General features: G+C 43.7%; 2 protein-coding genes across 5 annotated transcripts in view; one reads left to right on the top strand and one right to left on the bottom strand.

The window, feature by feature from the left end:
- kiaa0232 (uncharacterized protein KIAA0232 homolog) overlaps window positions 1–8,675 on the bottom strand; it is a 29,538-nt gene extending 20,863 nt beyond the window's left edge. The window contains exons 1-2 of one of the 2 annotated variants that reach the window (XM_004911254.4): window positions 8,495–8,598; window positions 1,677–1,750 (exon numbers count right to left, since the gene is read on the bottom strand). The gene's annotated coding sequence lies outside the window, so the exon portion shown is untranslated. Of the gene's footprint in view, window positions 1–1,676; window positions 1,751–8,494 lie in introns of both variants that reach the window. The other variant, XM_002938259.5, reaches the window with a different exon arrangement.
- Window positions 8,676–8,771: 96 nt separating this feature from the next.
- adpgkl (ADP-dependent glucokinase like) lies at window positions 8,772–17,839 on the top strand. Of its 3 annotated transcripts, none has more exons than XM_002938266.5 (8): window positions 8,772–9,316; window positions 9,472–9,811; window positions 13,365–13,590; window positions 13,766–13,828; window positions 14,592–14,712; window positions 15,670–15,866; window positions 16,516–16,614; window positions 17,012–17,839. In XM_002938266.5, exons 2-8 carry the CDS (start codon window positions 9,582–9,584, stop codon window positions 17,549–17,551), a joined length of 1,476 nt encoding a protein of 491 aa, XP_002938312.1. In that variant the 5' UTR covers window positions 8,772–9,316; window positions 9,472–9,581; the 3' UTR covers window positions 17,552–17,839. The 3 variants fall into 3 exon arrangements, with proteins under 3 accessions (XP_002938312.1, XP_004911309.1, XP_004911310.1); XM_004911252.4 differs by having other exon boundaries at window positions 17,009–17,839; XM_004911253.4 differs by lacking the exon at window positions 9,472–9,811 and having other exon boundaries at window positions 17,009–17,839.
- The last annotated feature ends 3,036 nt before the right edge of the window (window positions 17,840–20,875 follow it).

Genomic DNA, 20,875 nt, shown 5'->3' with positions numbered 1-20,875 from the left:
ATAAGGTAAACAATAATCCACAGCAGTACAGTTACCCACAATGTATCAACCTAACCAATACATAGTATCACCTTTGTTCTAAAAAGCAGAAGAAAGAGATATACTAATTTAACCCTGCCGGTGCTAGAGTGTTCAACTTCTTTATCCAGAACACCTCTCTGAAGTAAAACCTTAGCCCTGTCCCCACCCCGTATCAAGGGTGGAACATGATCAATGGCAATATAATGGAAAGTGGGTAACCTATGGCCTTTTTCCAAAAAAATGTTTGGCCACAGGCTTATTAGTTGTGCCATCCCTAAAAGCCGAATTTATTGCAGACCGATGCCCGTCCATTCGCAGCCGCAAAGTTTGGTCTGTCTTACCCACATAGGAAAAACCACACGGGCACATAAATAGATAACGTGTGGTTGCGCATGTAATATGGTGTCTGATTTTATTTTGTTTCCCTGTTTGCGGATGTAGAAATGAATCGCCTGGTGTCATGTACCGGCAAGAAATACAGTTGGGGCAGGCGAAACACCCGTTTTACCACCGGTAGCCACGTATCAATTTAGTTTCAAAGCTTTTGCAGAATCTAGTGAGATAGCCCATTCAAAATGAACAGGGCGTGTACAAGAGTGGCCAGAGATCCCATCAATAACAGACACTTTTACTGCAGCCTTTTCCTGTTCTAGATTGACTAATGACCACATTAACATGCAGATGTTACAAGATCATTTGCAGTCTTCAAGTAAAGTGGGGCTTTGGCACAGGGCGTATAGAAAACAAAAACCTTACAAGCTTAATGAAATCTAAATTGGTTTCAGTATCCATTGCTGCTGCATACAGCATCACACAGACTAAAATGACCTTACAAAATAAGCTTTTGTTTCCTTTTACTAATTAAAGATTATGGGTTAATTTGTTCTGTTAATAAATTGTATTAACCACTTTGTAAAATCACTTTGTTATTGTCCCAAGAACAATAGTGGCAGAGCTTCACTAGATGTCTGGATAATCAGTCAGGCAGTGTCAAGGCACTGCGAGTGTTTGAGAACAGATACATGCACATAGTCAGTTTATAGTGCCCCTTTCCTTGTTCCCTCTATTATATAACATAGCGTTGACACTGAGGTTCAATTTTAATTACTTTTTCTAGTTAGGCCCTCTTATCTTTATGTATTTAGTAACACAGTACAGGAAAGAAAGCTTGGCTGAAGGCACTAGCCCAGTGATTAAGGTTCAGTCCCCTCGCTTTAAACCTATTTTATTTGTCACCCCCTCAGCTACACAAGTTTATGAATTTGCTCTTAAAGAGAGGGATGTGCCAATCCTAGAGCGGGCTTATAAAGGTGGCATTACCATAGGATAATTCACAGTGCAGAAAGGCATTTAGAAATATATGCAGGCCGAACTAGCATTATTATATACTTATACACCAATATAAACCTTTTGAGGATGAATTGCCTAAGTGAAAATTAAACAAAATTGGGAGCCCCCAGTGAGAAATAACACCCCCACTGTGTTGGAGAAATGTACTGACAATGTAAGGACAACTTAGATGTCAGCGCTAAAGATAGTACTGCTCACTTGCATGTGGGTCACAGAAAAATCCATGTATGCCACTCTGTACATGCTTTTGCTCACTGATTACGACTAATAAGACAAAGGAATGTAAATATGTGAAAAGCACACACCAGGGATACAGCTGTATGAACCTCTGCTCGTGAGTGACCTCCACTCTGTGCCTCAGGAATAATCCATTTGTAATCTAATTAACAACAAGAGCAACATTTAGACTCATGATACACGTGGAATGTTCTCTGTCAGATAGAAAGTGCCAATCAATGGCAATACTTCTTCATACCAACACATCCTATTTACAGATGGGTGCATACAACATACAGACTACACCCAAATATTGACCCATACAGGAAGTAAAGTCCTGTTCAATACAGGTTGTTGAGTACATTCTGGAATCTACAGCTTAAAAATTATTTTAATATCATGGGTGAACTAAAGGTATGGGACCCATTATCCAGAATGCTTGGGACCTGGTGCTTTCCCGATAAGGGATCTTTCCCTAAAATAGATCTCCATACCTTAAGTCTACTAAAAGATCATTTAAACTTTGAATAAACCCAATAGGCTTGTTTTGCTTCCAATAAGGATTATTTGAAAAAGGAAATCATTTTTAAAAATTAGAATTATTTGCTTATAACGGAGTCAATGAAAGATGGCCTTCTCATACTTCAGAACTTTCTGGAAAACAGGTTTCCGGATAACGAATCCCATACCTGTACTTTGACACAGCCAGCTAAGTATGCCACTCAGCAGCTTCATGACTGGCGATTGTGGCCTCCCAAACAGATATTTTGAACTGGGTCAGATTTCAGTTGGGCTGGCTGGAAAATGAAGAAATGCATTTTTTCCTGTATGCAATACCCACCAGGCAGGTCTCCATAGGCTTCTGTATAGTCTGTTGGAGAATTTTGGGGACAGTACTGGGTCATTAACACATTACTTTTTGAGGGAATGGTAGATGGTGAGACTGGTGTAGAGAACACACACACATCCTGCGCGCATTTAGTCTGAAGGCAAAACATATGAGGGCCAGTTGGCATGCTCTTTGACCTACCGGCCACTGGCCCACGTGCCGAAGGGCGTACAATAGGCCAAACACCAAATTGGCACCTATTTCTGTTGAGTTTGATAAAATCTCAGTTGGAACAACAAGTGAAAAAAGTGGCTGTGATGACCATTTACCTTCTCACCTGCCAATGAACCAACAGCCACAGAATATGTTTCCAAACCTGTCCGATCCCTAAACAAAGCGATATTGGTCATGGCAGGCCACCTAACTAAAGGTGGCCATACACGGGGCGATGCCAGTAGGTAGGCATATCGGGAGAAGATCCATTCGCTTGGCAACCATCTTACAGTGTATGGCCACATTTACTTTGTACAATATTAATGGCCAGTTAAAGCAAGCTAAATGTTTAAACAGAGCATGACAGCTAGTATTTTGTCTGAAAAAGGAAGAACCATTTGTATACTGTGCCCAACTAAGTTTTTTTTTTTTTTTAAATGTAAGTTTTTTCACATTTATTTCTCAATCTCCTTCCTACAAATCACCAGGAAGCAAAACAGCATTGGAAGTAAACAGTTAATTTCACATGTAGGTATAACTGTACATGCAAAATGTTGACATGTAAAATCGCTAGAAGGCACGAAGCTGGGCAAAAACACATCCTGCTTGTAAGAACACAAGTTCTATCAACAAAGAAAACAGCAATGCCTGTATGGATACAACTTCATACTGATTCATTATTTTTATTCCCAGCACATCACTTGCCATTGTTTCCCTCGTACAGTGGGATATGCATGTATCAGATCTTTTATATAAATAATAGTCATTACGGATTAGAGTGATTGCCCATTGTGATATAAAAGGAGCAAAAGTAACCAAAAGTACTCTGGTTTTTTATTTCAGTATATGTCCCCAATTACAGTTGTTACAGCAAATAACAGAGCTCCCCCCCCCCCCCCCAGTAACACTATCTGTGTATATGTGCTTGGAGGAGCAGGTGCAAGTAGTTCAGTTTTGGAGGACATTTAGTTTGATTCAGACAAGGCAGCCTTGCAATACACAAATCTCAGCCCCCTATTCTGCCCCCTAAAGCCGCCCCCTCTGAGCACCTCACCTCAAATGAACTCAGCCTGCCAGAGGGAAAACACACAAAATGTCTGATCGCATTCCGACTGCAGATCCCTCCCCCCCCATGCACTGCAAGGATGGGAGGAGGGTGTTGATTGCCGGCTAATGATGACACACTGAGTGCCACAAGGGGGCATGGGAGGGGAGATTTACATCAGCCCGGCTCTGCCCACACCCCTGACTGACTGTCTGCTTGCATCAGCTCTGTTAACAAGAGAGGTCACATGACTGTCACACACCGATATGCAGAACTGACAGTCTGCGCTAATGATCTGACCCTGAAATAGCAATCACTAAACTACACATCCCTGGCTGCAATAGGACAGGCTCAATAGCGCTGGGTGCTGCATAGGGATCTAGATAGAGAAACAGGAGCATGTAATATTATGATACTTTGTTGCTCTACTAAAGGGTAACAATATACCTACATAAGCGTGCAAGCTACACAAGGCTCTTCATCCAACTGCAAAACCTGAACAAACAACTGGCTTTATTACACTACAATTCCCAGCATTCCAAGATAAATTCCTATGTGCAATCTGCCGGAAGCTGGAGGGGTAAAAAAGGACTACAATTCCCACAATTGGGTGACAGCACACAGTCTAATAGGAAGTAGAAAACATGTACTGGCAAAATACATTGGAACTGAGAGGCAATGGTGGAGTGGGGTGAAAGAGAAAGCAGCACTACAGGATGCTAAGTGCACAGTGCAGTGGGGGAGGGGATACTCAGACATGGAGCAAGGGACTGGGGGGGTATGGAAGTGCTCACAGCAATAACACAGACGCACAATGCAATTGTCAGAGTTGTAAGAGAAGGGGGGAGGATGCTGTGATACAACAAGACACACACCTACATTCAGGGCTGAATACAGAATAAACAGCCATTGCCTACGTCTCAGGAGCAGTTTATCGCTTTAATCGTTTGCAGGGTCTCTGTATGTATATCTTGTACATAATCCAAACATACTGACCTGTCAATTCCACTGCACCAAGAAACCAGACTTCAAAATGGCAGGACATCTAACAGAACAATTGTGCGCATGTGTATGTATCACTTCCCATTAGAAGTATTATATTTTAATGGGGACAGCCAGACTGCTTGCTTAATTATTGTACTTAGGCAACCCCAATATACAGCAGCACTATACCAAAGGATATAGAATAGTGACTGACATATAGATACCAGGTAATGTGGGTTCTGCTTGCTTGGCCATAAACAATCATGCAGGTAGGTTTTATAAGGGGGAATTGAAGTCTCAGACAAGATATGACAAATGGCAGCTCACACTAAACTGTAAATATGTAAAGACCTTTTTAGTATGGTTATGTTCACATAAATCACATACATCTTCCCTTGAATGATAATTAAAAGGACAAGTAATACTAAAGCATCTATGTATTTGTAATGCTGAATTTTATATGCATTTATACGGGTATTTTTAAGGCAGTAATAACTGCTTTATGTTAGTAGAGAAATTTTCCCCACTCCACTGGTCAAATATGCTCTGCCTGCAAGCCTTCAACACATATGCAGTAGTGCCAAATTACAGTCTCCCTATGAGGTTATGTGTAGACCCCATGTCATTGGTCAAAACAGCGCAAGCAAACAAGGTGCCAAGAGTAAGATTCATTACTGTCATTCATTGAAACCCTATTATCAAAGACTCCAAATAATGTAATTTAAAGAGAAGTTGGGGGCATTATGAACACAGTTACTAGTCTTTCCATAAGAGTAGTGGCACACAGCCTCGATAAATCTTCACTAGCACTGGCAACTAATCTCCCCTATATGCCATACCACCACCAAGAATGTAAACCACCGGTGGGATGACATACGCGTCACTTCGGGTTTCCCAAAGCCTGCCTAAGTTTCCTTGCGAGGCAACCGAAGCAATGTGTATGCCATCCCACAGGCGATTTACATTCTTGGTGGTGGGATGGCATATAGGGGAGATAAGTTGCCCTCGATAGTGAAGATTTATTTATGACTAATCTCCCCTTGTGCCACATATATACTACAATACATATAATTTCATGATATCTTGCACCATGAACAACTTCTAATAACTTAGGCCAATGAGCCCCTGTGCTAAGGCAGAAAACACTGACAGTAATGGGTGTGAAGATCCCATACTACAAAAACCTCAGGGATGGACCTTTATACCAAAAGACGACAGTGAGCACCACCTTCAATTGCTAGTAAAGGTTCAAATACACTGCACAAAAACACAACTGAAGGTGAAGGCCAGTGCAGAAGGCAAAAGGGAAAGTAGACAACATATAATTCAAGGTACTAAAAGCTTATGAAAGAGTCAAACTTACAGAAACCCTCCCATCACCCCTACAGCTGTTGGGATGTTGCAAAGGTGCCTTTTAAACTCAGGGCATCAGTGAGGCAGGAGTAAACTGCAGGGGTTACAAACTCAGTCCTCTGGCCACCCATTAATACCCATTTCCAACAGACACTGGGCCACTTAAGTGTATTTGTAAGGATAGATTGTAGGTGCCCATGCCAGACCGTATGGACAGCTTAGTAGTACAGGTATAGAATGCATTATCCAGAAATCTCCAAATTACAGAAAGTCCATCTCTCAAGGACTCAATAATTAATCTTTATTGGAGGCTAAACAATCCTATCGGGTTTATTTAACATTTAAATTATTATTTAGGGTGAAGACACAAGGAGCTACTAGTAGCAGCTACTAAAACAATGCTGATTATTTACTGATAACAGTTTTTACGTGTGTTTTAGCAGAGGCAATTCTCAGTATAGTCTATGGCAGGATATTTTTTGGTGTTTAGTAGCTGCTACTAGTAGCTCCGTGTGTCTTCACCCTTAGCCTAAAGCATGGATTTCCAAATTATCTAAAGATACCTTATAGAGCTGGGCGGTATGACCAAAAATTTATATCACTGTGTTTTTCAAAATTATATCGGTGTCACAGTATTTGACGGTATTTTTTTTTTCAATGCATGATTAGGTGTTAACCCCATTTCCTAATAAATTAGAGAATAATTACTGCTGTATTGAAAATCAGAGTCAGGCAAGCGAAGGATCGGCAACAGAAACTTGTAAGGTAAATCAGGCAGGCTTAGTTTCCCAGGCAAGGCCGCAGACAACATAGCACAAGAGGAGGCATTTGATAGCTTTAAATACCCCCCATGCATGCGCAGAACCGGCACCGTCAGCGCGTCACGGACGTGCCCGCTTTGACGCACGCGCACCTGGACACGTGTGTGCAACATCCCGCGGACAATGGGACGCGCGCACACGCAAGAGTTATGGGTGAGTACCCTGACACCCCGGTATCTGAAAGATGAATATAGTTTAAAAAAACAAAAACACCGGTATTCGGTATTAAACTGTATATTGCCCAGCCCTAATACCTTATCCAGAAAACTCCAGGTCCCTGTATCAGAAAATGAAGTTGGGGGCGAGGCCCAAATCAGACCAGTGATGCTTCTCTATCAATAGGCCCAGTTATGATTCAGGTGCTGGAACAATTAGCCACACATACTGTGACCTTCTTTAGATGTACATTAATCTTTAGATTGACACCCACAGAAATGCTACCAAGTCACTTATGAGAAAACAGTGTCTCCAAGACATTGGCCCCAGGATGTGAGCAATCACTGGCAGGTCTGTAAGAGTCCAACAGCCAGTATATTATGGGTAAGCAAAAAGCCCCCTGGCAATAAATGAAGACTGAGGGGAAGGGGTGCGCCTAACTAGGGCTGGGCGATATACCGTTTAATACCGAATAACAGTATTAAAACTATATTCATTTTTCAGATACCGCAATACCGGGGTGTCAGGGTACTCACCCGTGCGGCCCGGTCTTGCGCGCCTCCTTGCATGAGCGCGCATCCCGTTGTCCCCAGGTGCGCGTGCGTCAAAGCGCATGTACATGTCAAAGTGTGCATGTCCGTGAGGCGCTGACGGTGCCGGTTCTGCACATGCGTGGGGGGTATTTAAAGCTATAAAACGCGTGCTATGTTGTCTGCGGCCTTGCCTGGGAAACTAAGCCTGCCTGATTTACCTTGCGACTTTCTGTTGCCGATCCTTCGCTTGCCTGACTCTGATTTTCAATACAGCAGTAATGATTCTCTAATTTATTAGGAAATGGGGTTAACACCTAATCATGCATGGGAAAAAAAAATACCGTCAAATACCGTGACAGATATAATTTTGAAAAATACCGTGATATAAATTTTTGGTCATACCGCCCAGCTCTACGCCTAACTCTCTCTCTCTACAGAGGCCTATGCTAGATGTCCAATAGCAGGGTGGCCAATGAAAAGAATACAAAAAGCCCAAGCTCCCCTAAGGGGCAAACATAGGCTAAACAGAACTTTCCAGAAGTGGCCCCACAGCAGCTTTACTCTAGGGCCCCATATAACCGAGGGAAGTTGTAGGTTCGCTATAGCCGAGCCCCAGTTTAGTACGAATCACAGGACCCCAATATCCTTCCTGTACAGAGACCGAGGGGGAAGGGTGTAATGGCGGCCCTGTGTAGGGCAACAGAGCTGCCCACCCTACCAATAACACAAGCCAGCCAAAGTGAGATGAAAGCACAAACCCTGCCGCTTGTGTGGACTACAACTCCCAGAAGCCGTTCCTACGCTAATACTTATGGAGATATTCAGAAGGGTTAAACCTTCCCCGGGGCCCATGTAGGGGGCAGCCCCTCTGTACAGATACCATGACAAGCTTGAAGGCCGGCAGTAATGCAGTGACGGGAGAGTCAGACCAATAGGCTTCCCGGTGCCCAAACCTCCCACCGAAAAGTCTTACCTGCCAAGAAGAGGGTAAAGAATAGCGGCGCTGGAAGCACGGAGGAGATTTCCTCGGCCCCGGCCTCTCCCGCTTGACTCCCTCCTGCTCACTGCAGCCCAGCCCCGGGAGTGACGGCAAACAGCAAGCCTAACACGCCCCCTTTCTGTCACACTGACGTCACCCAGCCGCTCATACGTCATCGCGCAGGCGCAGACGCCTGGGAGAGGCGGGAAGTCTTAGAGCAAAGGCGGTTAGAGGGCGCGCGGAGGGATTCTTGTGCTCGTATTGCGCAGGCGCGGAACGCTAGCGGCCCATAGTTACAAGACGCAGCGCAGACAGCCGTTGCATAACAGTGGCCGAAAGGGGCTTGTTTTCCTCCGCCGGCAACCTTATGTAAGGCGGCTGCTATAACGCGTTACGTGTGTTTTCGGAAATTTGGGAACTTGAGTCCCGTGATTCTTAGTTGTGCGAGACGTGCAAATGGCACGTCCGCACCAGAACTTTTTTTTTGTTGAATGAAAGTGTTTCTTTCTCTTTGGTTTGCTGAGGGCGCATGCGCAGTAAAAGTGGCAAACTTTCTCTTGGTTGATTGACATTCCCCATGCGCATGCTCACAGACACCAAAGTGATGTGACAGCGTTGACGTCGACAGATCGCTCGCTTCTCTTGAGCATGCGCAGTGTGTTGGAAATGTTGGCGAGCCCTGCGGGGATAGCTAATGGGCATGCGCGGACATGCGCACTCTCTAGAAGGGAAAGGGTTGGCAGCGGCTCGCCAATGGACTCGGCTTTGGATGGAATGAATGGTAGTTAGTCGGGTAACTACAAGGTCCCACTGCAGGTTAGTTCCTTGAGCTGTAGCAGTAACCGTATGATTGTGGCCGCGTATAATTAAGCGGAATAACATTTAGCTTGTGGGTATTTGTGTTTGGAATGGAGGCAAAACTTCATTAGTTTGTATATATTTGTTCCCTCTCACTCTCCCTGTCTATTTAGCATCGAGTAAAGCTTCACCATCGTGCTGCTGACTGGAGTTACTCATCCCCTGGAATCCACCTCCTCCCATCCAGCCTCTTGGGTACCACTTGTCCCAACCCTGCTGAGAGATGTGGGTGAAGGCTTTGTGTGTGGGGCTTCTTGCCATTGCTGTGGGCTTCCTCCATCACCTGCATCCAGACATCCCTGAAGCTGCCCTAGGTTACCTTTCCTCTTCTATTCAAAGCGTCACCTCTAGGGATCCAGCTTCCTCCTCGCCGCCCATTGAAGAAGCCTTCTCTGCGGCCTGGGACAGGCTGATTGTGGCACCCAGCAAGCACTGGGGGCGGGTAGCAGTGGGGTAGGTACAGTAGTAACAAGCTGTTTGATCATAATATTAATTAGTCTGTACTGAGAGGCAGAGTCATTGTTAGGGAGTGGCAATTGTTAGCATTTTCCCTGGGCCTTGTTATTGACAGTGGGGCCTTAGTGATAATTAGGTGGCCCCACCCTGAATAGCTTGTTGTGGACCAATTAAAGGGGTTGTTCACCTTCCATGTAACTTTTAGTATGATTTAGAAATTCATATTATAAGACTGTTTGCAATTGGTGCAAAGTATGGCACACACAGGCAGCATAGGGCAGGCAGAGTATGGCACACACAGGCTGCATAGGACAGGCAGAGTATGGCACACACAGGCTGCATAGGACAGGCAAGGTAGGGCAGGCAGAGTATGGCACACACAGGCAAGGTAGAGCAGGGTGGGCAGAGTATGGCACGCACAGGCAAGGTAGAGCAGGGCGGGCAGAGTATGGCATGCACAGGCAGCCTAGGGCAGGCAGAGTATGGAAACACAGGCAGCATAGAGCAGGCAAGGTAGGGCAGGCAGGGTATGGCACACACAGGCAAGGTAGAGCAGGGCGGCAGAGTATGGCACGCACAGGCAGCCTAGGGCAGGCAGCGTATGCAAACACATGCAGCGTAGAGCAGGCAAGGTAGGGCAGGCAGAGTATGGCACACACATGCAAGGTAGAGCAGGGCGGGCAGAGTATGGCACACACAGGCAGCATAGGGCAGGCAGAGTACAGCAGCGCAGGCAATGGAGTGAAGGAGACAGGGAAACCTATCATGTCTATGTTCACAGAGGTGTTAACAGGTACATAATGTGGGAGCCTACAAGTCTTACAAGTGTGAACAGTGCAGGAACTTTCAGGTGTAAACAATACAGGGGTTACAGCCTGAATAATGAGATGTGAATAATGCAGGGGCCAGTAAGCCATCACAGCTGCCAGACAGATTGGGGGGGGGGGCCCACACAAGAGAGAGGCGTGGCCTGTCAGTTGGACAGCACTGCTATGGGGTCACAGAGTCACCAAAAGAATAATCTATGTACATGTTTTATTTTTTTATGTTTATTTAAATTGTGTAATGGTGTGCATAGTCAGGCAAGATGGGGGTCAGTAAATTTACATAAAAATAGTTCAACCTTTAGCTGTTCTTGGGCTACAGTTTATAACATCAGTCGACATCTGAAGGCTGGGAAGGATGCTGGGAATAGAAGTTGAAGTTCAGCTACAGGTTAGGTTATAAATAACAAGAACACAGGTATAAAAGGAAAGCGACACGCAAAACTGCATTTATGCCAAACTGATTTTGTGCAAAGATTCAATTGTGAGTCACTTGTAAGGACCAGTTCATACTTTGCATCTCAGTAGCTGCCATTATATCTTAAAGTGCAATTCATACAGATGACTTTGAAATTTGCATGGAGGTGCACATTTGTTAAAACTTACTGCTGCGTGGCATAGTAGGTAGCATTATTGGAGTGGCCGAGCTGGAAATTCCTAGGGCCACTGCCATTGCTGTATTGCCAGGAAATGTGTACAACTTGCATTTCTTCACTTATTTTACAGCAGAAAGCTGTTACAACAGAAGCTGCTGTGGGTCAGTGCTGAGCTTTTTAGAACTGATAGTATACATTAGTATACTAGGACTGTAGCAGATCTATGGGGAGCTCCAATAAAGGGACCATTTTTAAAGATAATGATCATTTTTAGCCCACAGTGAAAGCTGACCCATTTACATATATATATATTTATTTATTATTGCCTACAATAGTTGTGGTAGGGGGTAGGGATTTTTTTTATTTATGCTGTATGTCTCCTTTAATGTCCGTGTCAAAGGCTACAACTTTATTGTTATTGTTACTTTTTGTTACTTATCATTCTATTCAGGCCTCTCCTGTTCATTGTCCAGTTTCTAATTTAAGTCAATGCTGTGTTGCTAGGGTAAGCTGCTATATAAAAAGATAAATGATTCAAAAATAACATAATAAAAAATAAACACCAGTTGCAAACTGTCTCAGAATAATACTTCTACATCAGGGGGTCCCCAACCTTTTTGATATGTGAGCCACATTCAAATGTAAAAAGGGCTGAGGAGCAACACAAACAGGAAAAAAGTTCCTGGGGATGCCAAATAAGGGCTGCGATTGGCTATTTGGAAGCTCAATGAAGACTGGCAACGTGGAGGCTCTGTTTGTCAGTATTTCTGTTTTTTATGCCTTCAAAGCTTGCCTTTAAGCCAGGAATTAAAAAAGACGCGCCTCCATTAATGCCACTGGCAGCAACATCCAAGGGGTTGGTGAGCAACATGTTGCTCATGAGCCACTAGTTGGGGTTCACTGCTCTACATCATATTAAAAGTTAATTTAAAGGTAAACAACAGGGAGGCTTTCTTTATAAATAACCTTCATATTTGAGAGGAAGCATTTTATAAAGGGTCAGTTGTGAAACTGCTAATGGATTTCATCAGTTTCCTCTTGTTCACCCTTAGTATGTCTGTGCCATAGTGACTAAGGAGGAACACTCTCACAGTCCCTGTCCTATCACAGGAACTGAGATGTCATTAGGGTGACAGCAGTCCAGCTCTGAAAGTTATAAAGCTTAATTCCTTTTGACTGTAAAGGAATTAACATTGACATGAAAGAAAATGTAATTCTAAGCAACTTTTCATTATACAATAACTAAAGGTTATTGATGATTTTTTTCAGTCATTTGTGAAAAGACTACAAAAACAGTGTATTCACAAATTAGCTCTCCAGTTCCTACAATGCCTTTCTCCACTGATCTGGTAATCACAGAACATGGAAGGCATTCTGGGAATTGATGGCTTGGCTGTGGGGGAGCTGACTACTGACGCAATGTTGCCATGGAATTAGTATTGTAGTCAATAGCAGTTACATTTATAAATAACTTTGAAATCCGTAATGAATATATACTGGAAAGTTACTAGGAATTTTCTTTCATTATGCAAAAAAAAAGAAAAGAAAATGAGAACTGAATTAAAGTACAGGGAAAGCCAGATCTAGTGTATCTGCCGAGGGGCAATATGTTAGGTACCCCTAATGAATTTTAGTACTAAGTTGTTTTCCCAGGTTGGTGCCTCTTTTAAGAAAGGCAGGGCAGAAATACAGTGCCCTAATTGCAGCAACTTTCCCACCATAAGTCGCTGCGACTAATTGCATATGGTTTTCATTGTGCGGAATAGTGGCAGTGTTTGTCTTCACCCTAAAGGTTCAGTGGACTCCATGCTCCTCCTTGGCCAGAAAGTTAATTACAGATACCAGATAAGGCTTCAGTTTTGTTGTGCAATATTGAGGTGCGGGTACAGCCCCAGTGTTGTTGGGTTACAGCTTCTACCATGCTTAAACCATTACCTAAATGTTGGTGTATTCTGTGATTTGTAGTCATGAAAAATGTGAGTATAATATGGTTACGCAAAGAGTGTTTGCAGACCCCAAATGTCCGCAGCATGGAAGGCAATAGAGGAGCACCATTTACACTAACAGTAGAAATTCAGCTCAGCATACTGAAAGGCTTTACCCAACTTTTCCCTTCTCTTTCACTCGCAGAGTCAACGCGTGTGTGGATATAGTGCTTTCCGGCATCAGCTTGTTGCAGGCTTTGGCTCTGACTCCGCAGTCTAAGGAAGATCACTCCGTGTTAAACTCCCAGGAGGAGCTTGCAGAGACATTCTTGCATTACATGCAGCGGGGAGCGGCTGCAGAACGTTTCTATAGTGATGCCATCAGCTTTGCACACATCTCCAGGACTGCCTCCCAGGATCCCAGGGCACAGGTAACACAATGCAGTCTCCACCACTCTGCAGCTTTACTGTCTAACTGGCACTTGGCAGTAAAAACTAATAACACATTTAGTAAAAAACAAACACTTAGTTAATAATGTGGTGTTTAGCAGAGACCACTTCCTCATCATTGCTAAGTCTTTCTTTGTGTTTTTTCTTATCCTCCAGCACTTTGTGGGAGGGAACGCAGCACTAATTGCCCAGAGACTGGCGGCCAACCCTGATTTGGAGGTAACGCATCTCAGATCCAGATTTGTGCTTTCAATTTTAGCAGTACCAAACCTGCTGAATACCAAACCCGCCACAAAGATTTGGCCAAATACAAACCCTAATTTGTATATACTAAAAGAAAGAATCAGAAATTGCATAATCTTCAAACAAAACCATTGTCAAGTTCATTTCTTTAAAGTCAAATACATTGAAGTCTTCTGCCAAAGCTGCAAAAAGTTATACAAGTTAAATGTGTGGTGAGGGCACAGCTGTAAAGCTCCATATTACAGCAGCTCTAGGAGTAATACTGGTATTGCTGCAGCAGGGAAGGTAATGGCAGATAATTTTGGAGGAGGTGCAGCATTCTTGCACTTTACCACCAGTTTTTGTGCAGGTTTCAAGACTCAAACTGAAGCACAGTGCTTGATGAGCCTTTATGCACTTGATGAGCGTTTCTCCTTGTGCTCCCCTATGGTGGTGCTTTTCGCTGCAGGGGAGCACAGGAAGAAACACTTGTCTATACAAGCTCTTATAGTGTTTAGGAGGAAGTAGTAGAACTAAGAACTTAGTAGAACTTTGTAGAACTTCTCCTGAAGTTTCACATTAAATTCCGGGTTGAGCATATGCAGTAGGCATTCAGTGACGTCCTAGTTTTCCATATTTATTTATTGTTTACAGCAGAGTGATATTATTCACAGTGAATTTGGCTTTTCTTCTACTTAGTTTTTTGCTTTTTGGTATTTCTGTTGGTCTGTGGTATAGATTCATCTCTTAATTTCCCCAGGTTCTTCTTTGTGGACCCGTTGGCCCAAAACTACATGAGCTGCTGGATGAGCGGGTCTACGTGCCACCAGCTTCTTTGCAGGAACAAGATGAATACCATCTCATTTTGGAATACAAAGCAGGTGAATCATTTGTTAAGGGGCACTAGGGTCACAACTTTACATGTTTTAGGTTTCTCTTATCACACTTGTCCCTAGCAGAATGTTGGTCAGTCTTGTTATAATCTTTTAAAGGGGAAGTATCGTGCTGTAAGGGCAGGGGTACACGGGGAGATTAGTCACGCCGCAACAAATCTCCGTTGTCTCCGAAGTTGCCTTGCGAGAAAACTTCAGCCGACTTCGGCAAATTGCAGCGCTGCGTATGCCATCCCACCAGCAATTTACATTCTAGCTGGTGGGATAGCATTGCGGGGGGAGACTAGTCGCCCGCAACAACAGAGATTTGTCGCAGTGCGACTAATCTCCCTGTGTACCCCTGCGCTTGGACTACAGTTCCCAGCAGGCTTTAAACTGATAATGTGTAGGTGTACACTGTGTGTTTTTTTTTTTAGCAGGATTTGGGTGGACAGACCTTGCTGTGGTGGGTTTATGACCATATTACCATATACCCTGTACTTGCTGATAAAGGACACTGTCATGGTGTTTCCCTAGAAATCACTTATTGCATACTAAACATAGCAGTTGGCTATAGTGTAAAGAACTGTTTGTTAAGGAAGATATTAAGGTTTTGAGATGTATAGTGTAGAAGAACATAAGGAATATAAATTCTTCTGGCCATTAGTAATGACTTGTATTCTGCTTTCTACATAAGGCCAGCAAAGAGAAAGTACAAGTAACAATTCCTGATTCATAAAGATATATAATAACTCCTGGTCATCTGATGTGCCTGTCTAAAGTACTTAAAGAGGAACTAACAGATTTTCTTCTAATACTCCCCTGTTGTTGGACTTATATATTAAAATGTAGAAGTCAGTGGGCAATTGTGTGAACCTGATGGTCAAGCATGCAACAACACAGGTACATTTAGAATAACATGAAATTAATAATATATATAACTATATGTTGCTTCTGTACATGTAGGTGAGCAGTGGGGATCCACTCGGGCTCCAGCGGCCAGTCGATTCATATTTTCTCATGATTTGTCCAACGGTGCAATGACGTCGCTTGAGGTTTTGCTTTCTAGCCTGGAGGTCTTCCAACCCAAGCTGCTGGTTCTCTCTGGGCTCCACATGATGGAGGGTCTGAGCAAGGATGCTAGAGAAGGAAGGCTCAGAGAGGTAAGTATGAAAAGAATGGTTTCAAACAGACAGTTAGACAACATGAATTGGTTAGGGGCATGTACGACAGGACCCTTAGCTACCCAGCCAGGCTTGCTTGACTTGGGAGATTGATGCCTATGAGTAAGTGCGTGCGCGCACGAAACGCGTCAGGCGTCTAGTTTTTAGATGGAACAATAAAGACCTGGTTTTAGCAGCATGTCGTGTCCGGAGATGTTTGGAGCTCAACTGTATATGACTTGGGAGATTGAAATGAAATGGATAAGGCTGCCCCTTTATTCACTGAATGAGAAAATCCATTATGCATTGCACATATAATTAATGGACAGGGGCAAAACAGAGCCAAGAGAGCATAACTGTGTCTCTCTTCCATCTGTGGAGGCCCTAGATTGGGTTCCCAGGGCTAACTTCTGTTCCTGCTTTATACTTAAATGTTTCTATTAGAGGAAATGTTGGGCTTAGACTATATAAATAGTGATACACTTGCTGGGGGGGGCTGCAGAGAACTAGTTCATTGTATGGCTGGCACTAGTATAGCAAGTTTAGTGTTACCACTGCACTTGTTACTAGTGCGCTCTTAACTTTACTGACACACATCTCTGTCCTGAAGGTCATTTTGTGTCTCTTTGCCATTTTTTATTTTTACCAGGCTGCAGCTTCCATGTCCGAGGTGCCTTCAGATATCCTCATTCACCTTGAATTGGCTAGTATGACAGATGGGGACTTGATGAGAGGAATCATTTACCAGGTAATTAGTGGAAATGTAATATCACTGCTGTGACTCTGGGATACAGTTTATACATGTGAAGCAGATGAACCATTGGCTGAATGACACTGTTAACTAATATCTGTGTTGGACTGCATCATTGCCGTAGTGTTTCGAAAGGATATTGCTTGTGATAACTATGGCAACTTGAAGACTTATCAGCACTGCATTTTTAGTCTTATCCTTCAAATAATAGCAAATATTTCAAATAATATTGCAATCCTTTCTCTGTGATTACAGTTAATCTATTAGCCTGTGATTTTGGTTGTGAAATCATTTTTCTGTTAATATGTAACCTGAGGATGTTGACTTTCTTTACACAAGTATCTATGTTACTAAATTTGTATATAATGTTTTGTCTGTTTCTCTTGGTCAGCAGGTCTTCCCTTTCATCAGTTCTCTTGGGCTCAATGAGCAGGAGCTCTTATTTCTCAGCCAATCAGCCTCTGGCCCCCACTCCTCCATCTCTGCCTGGTCCGGAATCCCAGAGGTTGGGATTGTCAGTGATATCTTGTTCTGGATTCTTAAGGGTTCAGAGAATGGAGCCTCCACTCTTACCCGAGTTCACTTTCACACCCTGGCCTACCATATTTTGGCAACTGTTGATGGCTTCTGGGGAAATCAGGTATCTGCAGTAGCTGCTGGTGCAAGGGTTGCTAGTACTCAGGCTTGTGCCAGTAAAACTATCAATGCAAACAGAGTAACATTAAAGACTCCTTTGGAGTTTTCTACCTCTCAGGAACAGGCGGGCAGTAGAGTCAGGGTGAGCGCACAGGAACCAGTTGCAGTTTGGAGTAGGGAAGGAGTAACATTCCACTTCACACCAGTTCTCATCTGCAAAGACCCAGTTCGGACTGTGGGGTTAGGGGACGCAATATCAGCAGAGGGACTCTTATTCTCTGAGGCAACATCTCAGTAAGGTATCACATACTTCTATCCTAAGCCTCAAAAATGTTTAAAGCTGAGTACTGCCCTTTTTGAGAGTCCCATTCCATTATAATGACAAAACTATGTGTGGATATATTGGAGTGCAAGTTCCTGGGTTTGAATCTGCTGGCAGTGATGGAATGCTTGTGTACATGGCTTCTTTCCTCTTCTGATGCTTTACACATATGTTGTTGATTCGGCAAAGCAGAAATGTCCATAAAGTATTTTTGATAATTGTGGCTTCAGTGATTAAAAGGGAAACAGTACCTGCATGTGGATAATTTTGTCCCTACTAATATGTCAGGCACCCTTATTTCCCATATCAAAAACTTCCCTAGCAGTCTATGGATTACAGAATTTCTTTAGGAAGTCTTCGATCTGAATTGATGATGCATGAAATTGACCGCATAGGACAAGTGTTGGAATATCCAACTAAATGGATCCAAATATGGATGACTAGATTGGCCATCACATATTCCAAAACCCAGCCCATGTGGCGGGTGGAAATATTATCAATTGTGATCTAAGAGTTGTCTGGATGAAATCAATACCTCACAAAACTACTAGTGTGGGCCCTTGGCGTTTTGGGTTGGCTGATGACCCGCATACACACACAGGGGATACTGCATCTAGTTGATAGTCTTGGCTTTCATTGTGTAAAGTCTAAAAGAATAAATGCTGCAATTTAGAATCCAGACTTAGCACTGAAATTTAAACTGCGCTGTAGATTGGCATCAGTTGGTACTGAAGTAATGGCAGGCTTTCTTTGTTCCAGCTGCGGATATTAACTGCCTATTGCTTAGGATCTTTTGCTTTGATAAGGTGTCTCTACGCAGGCAGATTGCTGATTGGGGTTCTTTAGACCGATTGGGCCTGTGCTGTATGGGGCTCTCCAGCGGCCTCCCCAACCCTGGGTCCAAACCAGTGGATCTTATAGAGCAGTGCTGTCCAACTGGCGGCCCATGGCCCCCCTCTGTGTGGCCCCCACCTGTCTGGCTGCTGTGACTGCCTACCTTTGTATAAATGGTATCAGTACTGAGATTAACTGCCCCCCTGCCTTGTTCACACCTCAGATTCAGGCTGTAACCTGTATTGTTAAAATATATAATGCCCTGTACTGTTCACACCTTTTAGTCTTTGCATTGTTCACACCTGAGACTTGGAATGTAAGCCCCCACATTGTTCACACCTCAGACTTGCAGGAAGTATAGGGTAGGGCAGGGAGAGTATGGCACACACAGGTAGTACTCTGCCTGCCCTATGCTGCCTATGGGAGGTGAACATGGCAGGGGTTTGTTCTGGGCGTTTGTTAGCATTTGGAAATAGTCATTATATGGTCCATAAGGTGTGTAATTATATGCTGGGGGTTGCTGTGCTATCCACAGGGGAGGAGGCATATGGATTTAAGGGTATGTCTAACTATGACATAATATCATTCTTTCACATATGAATGAAGGGTGATATCCCTACAGTGAGCACCAACAATTTGGGTTTTTGCTGCACTACCACCATTAATGTGGGGATGGTCTTAAAAGCTCTTGTGTTTACATGGGTGTGACCAAAACTGACTTCCGTTATCGGCCTACCACCATGTAACCCAGAAAAAATCCTGCCCTCGGTACGACAGAAGTTGGACAGCTCTGTTGAAGAGTATGGCCACCTTTATCGCTCACATCCCCTTTTTTCCATAGGCCAGCCTCGGTTGTGAAATTTTCCCATAAACTTTTTGGATTCTTCTCAAAGTCACTTTTTTGGTTTAGATCTTGAAAGTAAGAATCTGTGCAAGTGTGGCACCCTCACAGTAGTTCCAATTCTCAACAATGGAAAGTTGATTAGTCACAGGGTTTTCTGGAGGAAAAAAGAGTCAGAAAGAACACCATGTGTGACAGTTTAAGATACTGTACACATTTAAGGGAAATTGTACTTGGGTATTTTATTACCTGCACATTTTTTCACCCATGTGGCATTACTTTTAAGGAATATTAGATCAGTATATAATGTAATCTGTGGTTAGTTGGATCTTTGGAGATTTGCTTTGCTTTGATTATGACAGACTTACAATAATACATGGTTCTACATGGTCTACATTTGACTTTTGTTATCTGAAGTAGTAAAACCAGTGTATTCTATATCATTCCTGTTTTGTGCTATGCCTTGTGCGTTCTAGAGTCCTGCATAAGGTCAGGTACCCAAAGTTGATAGGTTTTGGTAGGAAAGCCCAGTGTGGACCCTTCCTAGTTAAAATGCCCTAGAGTGGTGCCATTTGCAGGGATATGCAGCATGTGATGGATAGTCAGTTGGATCAGAAGCTTCTGCAGTTCTGCTGGACCCATGCCGGTGTCTCCCTGTGACTGCTTGAGTGTACTAAAGGCAGAGCCTTTGGTTTGCTTTCGAATGGGAAGCTGGACAAGCAAGTACAGGTCATTTTGACTCCCAGTGGTTTTCAGCTAGTTCACCATGGAAAAAATGCCCAGGTCTAGTATTTGTAATACCAAGGGCACCTGGGCTTCAAGTTGGCTGTTCACATGGAACAAAAAATAGTCTGTGACCAGTTTTACTATTAGCAGCCACTGTTTCTTAAGACAGAAGTCTGGGCTTAAAGTCTAAATTTTATATTTGTGCTGTTGGATGTGGATCCTTAGACATCTAGTATCTGTTCCATCCAGTCTATTCTGCTAAACATTTAGACAATTACTTAGTCATGGAGTGGGCCCAAAGGCCCTGCAGCAAAACGCCAGGTATTTCAAGGTAACATACTTATGGTTTTAGCAGGATTGCCTTTAGTTCAGAGAACAGTGCATGTAGAGACATATTGGGTATATTTTCTATGTTTACCGACCCTTTAGGGCTCTGGTACACGGGGAGATTAGTCGCCCGCGGCAAAACTCCCTGCTCGCGGGCGACTAATCTCCCCGAGTTGCCTTCCCTCTGCCATCCCACCGGCGAACATGTAAGTCGCCGGCGGGATGGCAGACGCGGCAGCGCGATTTCGCGCAAATCGCCGAAAAAGACTCGCGAGGCTTTTTCGGCGATTTCCCGAAATCGCCCCGCCGCGTCTGCCATCCCGCCGGCGACTTACATGTTCGCCGGTGGGATGGCAGAGGGAAGGCAACTCGGGGAGATTAGTCGCCCGCGAGCAGGGAGTTTTGCCGCGGGCGACTAATCTCCCCGTGTACCAGAGCCCTTATATAAGGCGTGACAATAGCTTACTTACTATATGTGTCAAGTTGTGACACCTAATGCACTTCTATTTATTGTACTTTTGTTTCTTTTGCCAAGGAGCGAGCATTACACACCAAAACATTCTGGGCAAACA

Source organism: Xenopus tropicalis, chromosome 1 (assembly GCF_000004195.4).
Source record: "Xenopus tropicalis strain Nigerian chromosome 1, UCB_Xtro_10.0, whole genome shotgun sequence".
Taxonomy (NCBI): Eukaryota; Metazoa; Chordata; class Amphibia; order Anura; family Pipidae; genus Xenopus; species Xenopus tropicalis.
This window is presented reverse-complemented; position numbering and strand designations above follow the sequence as displayed.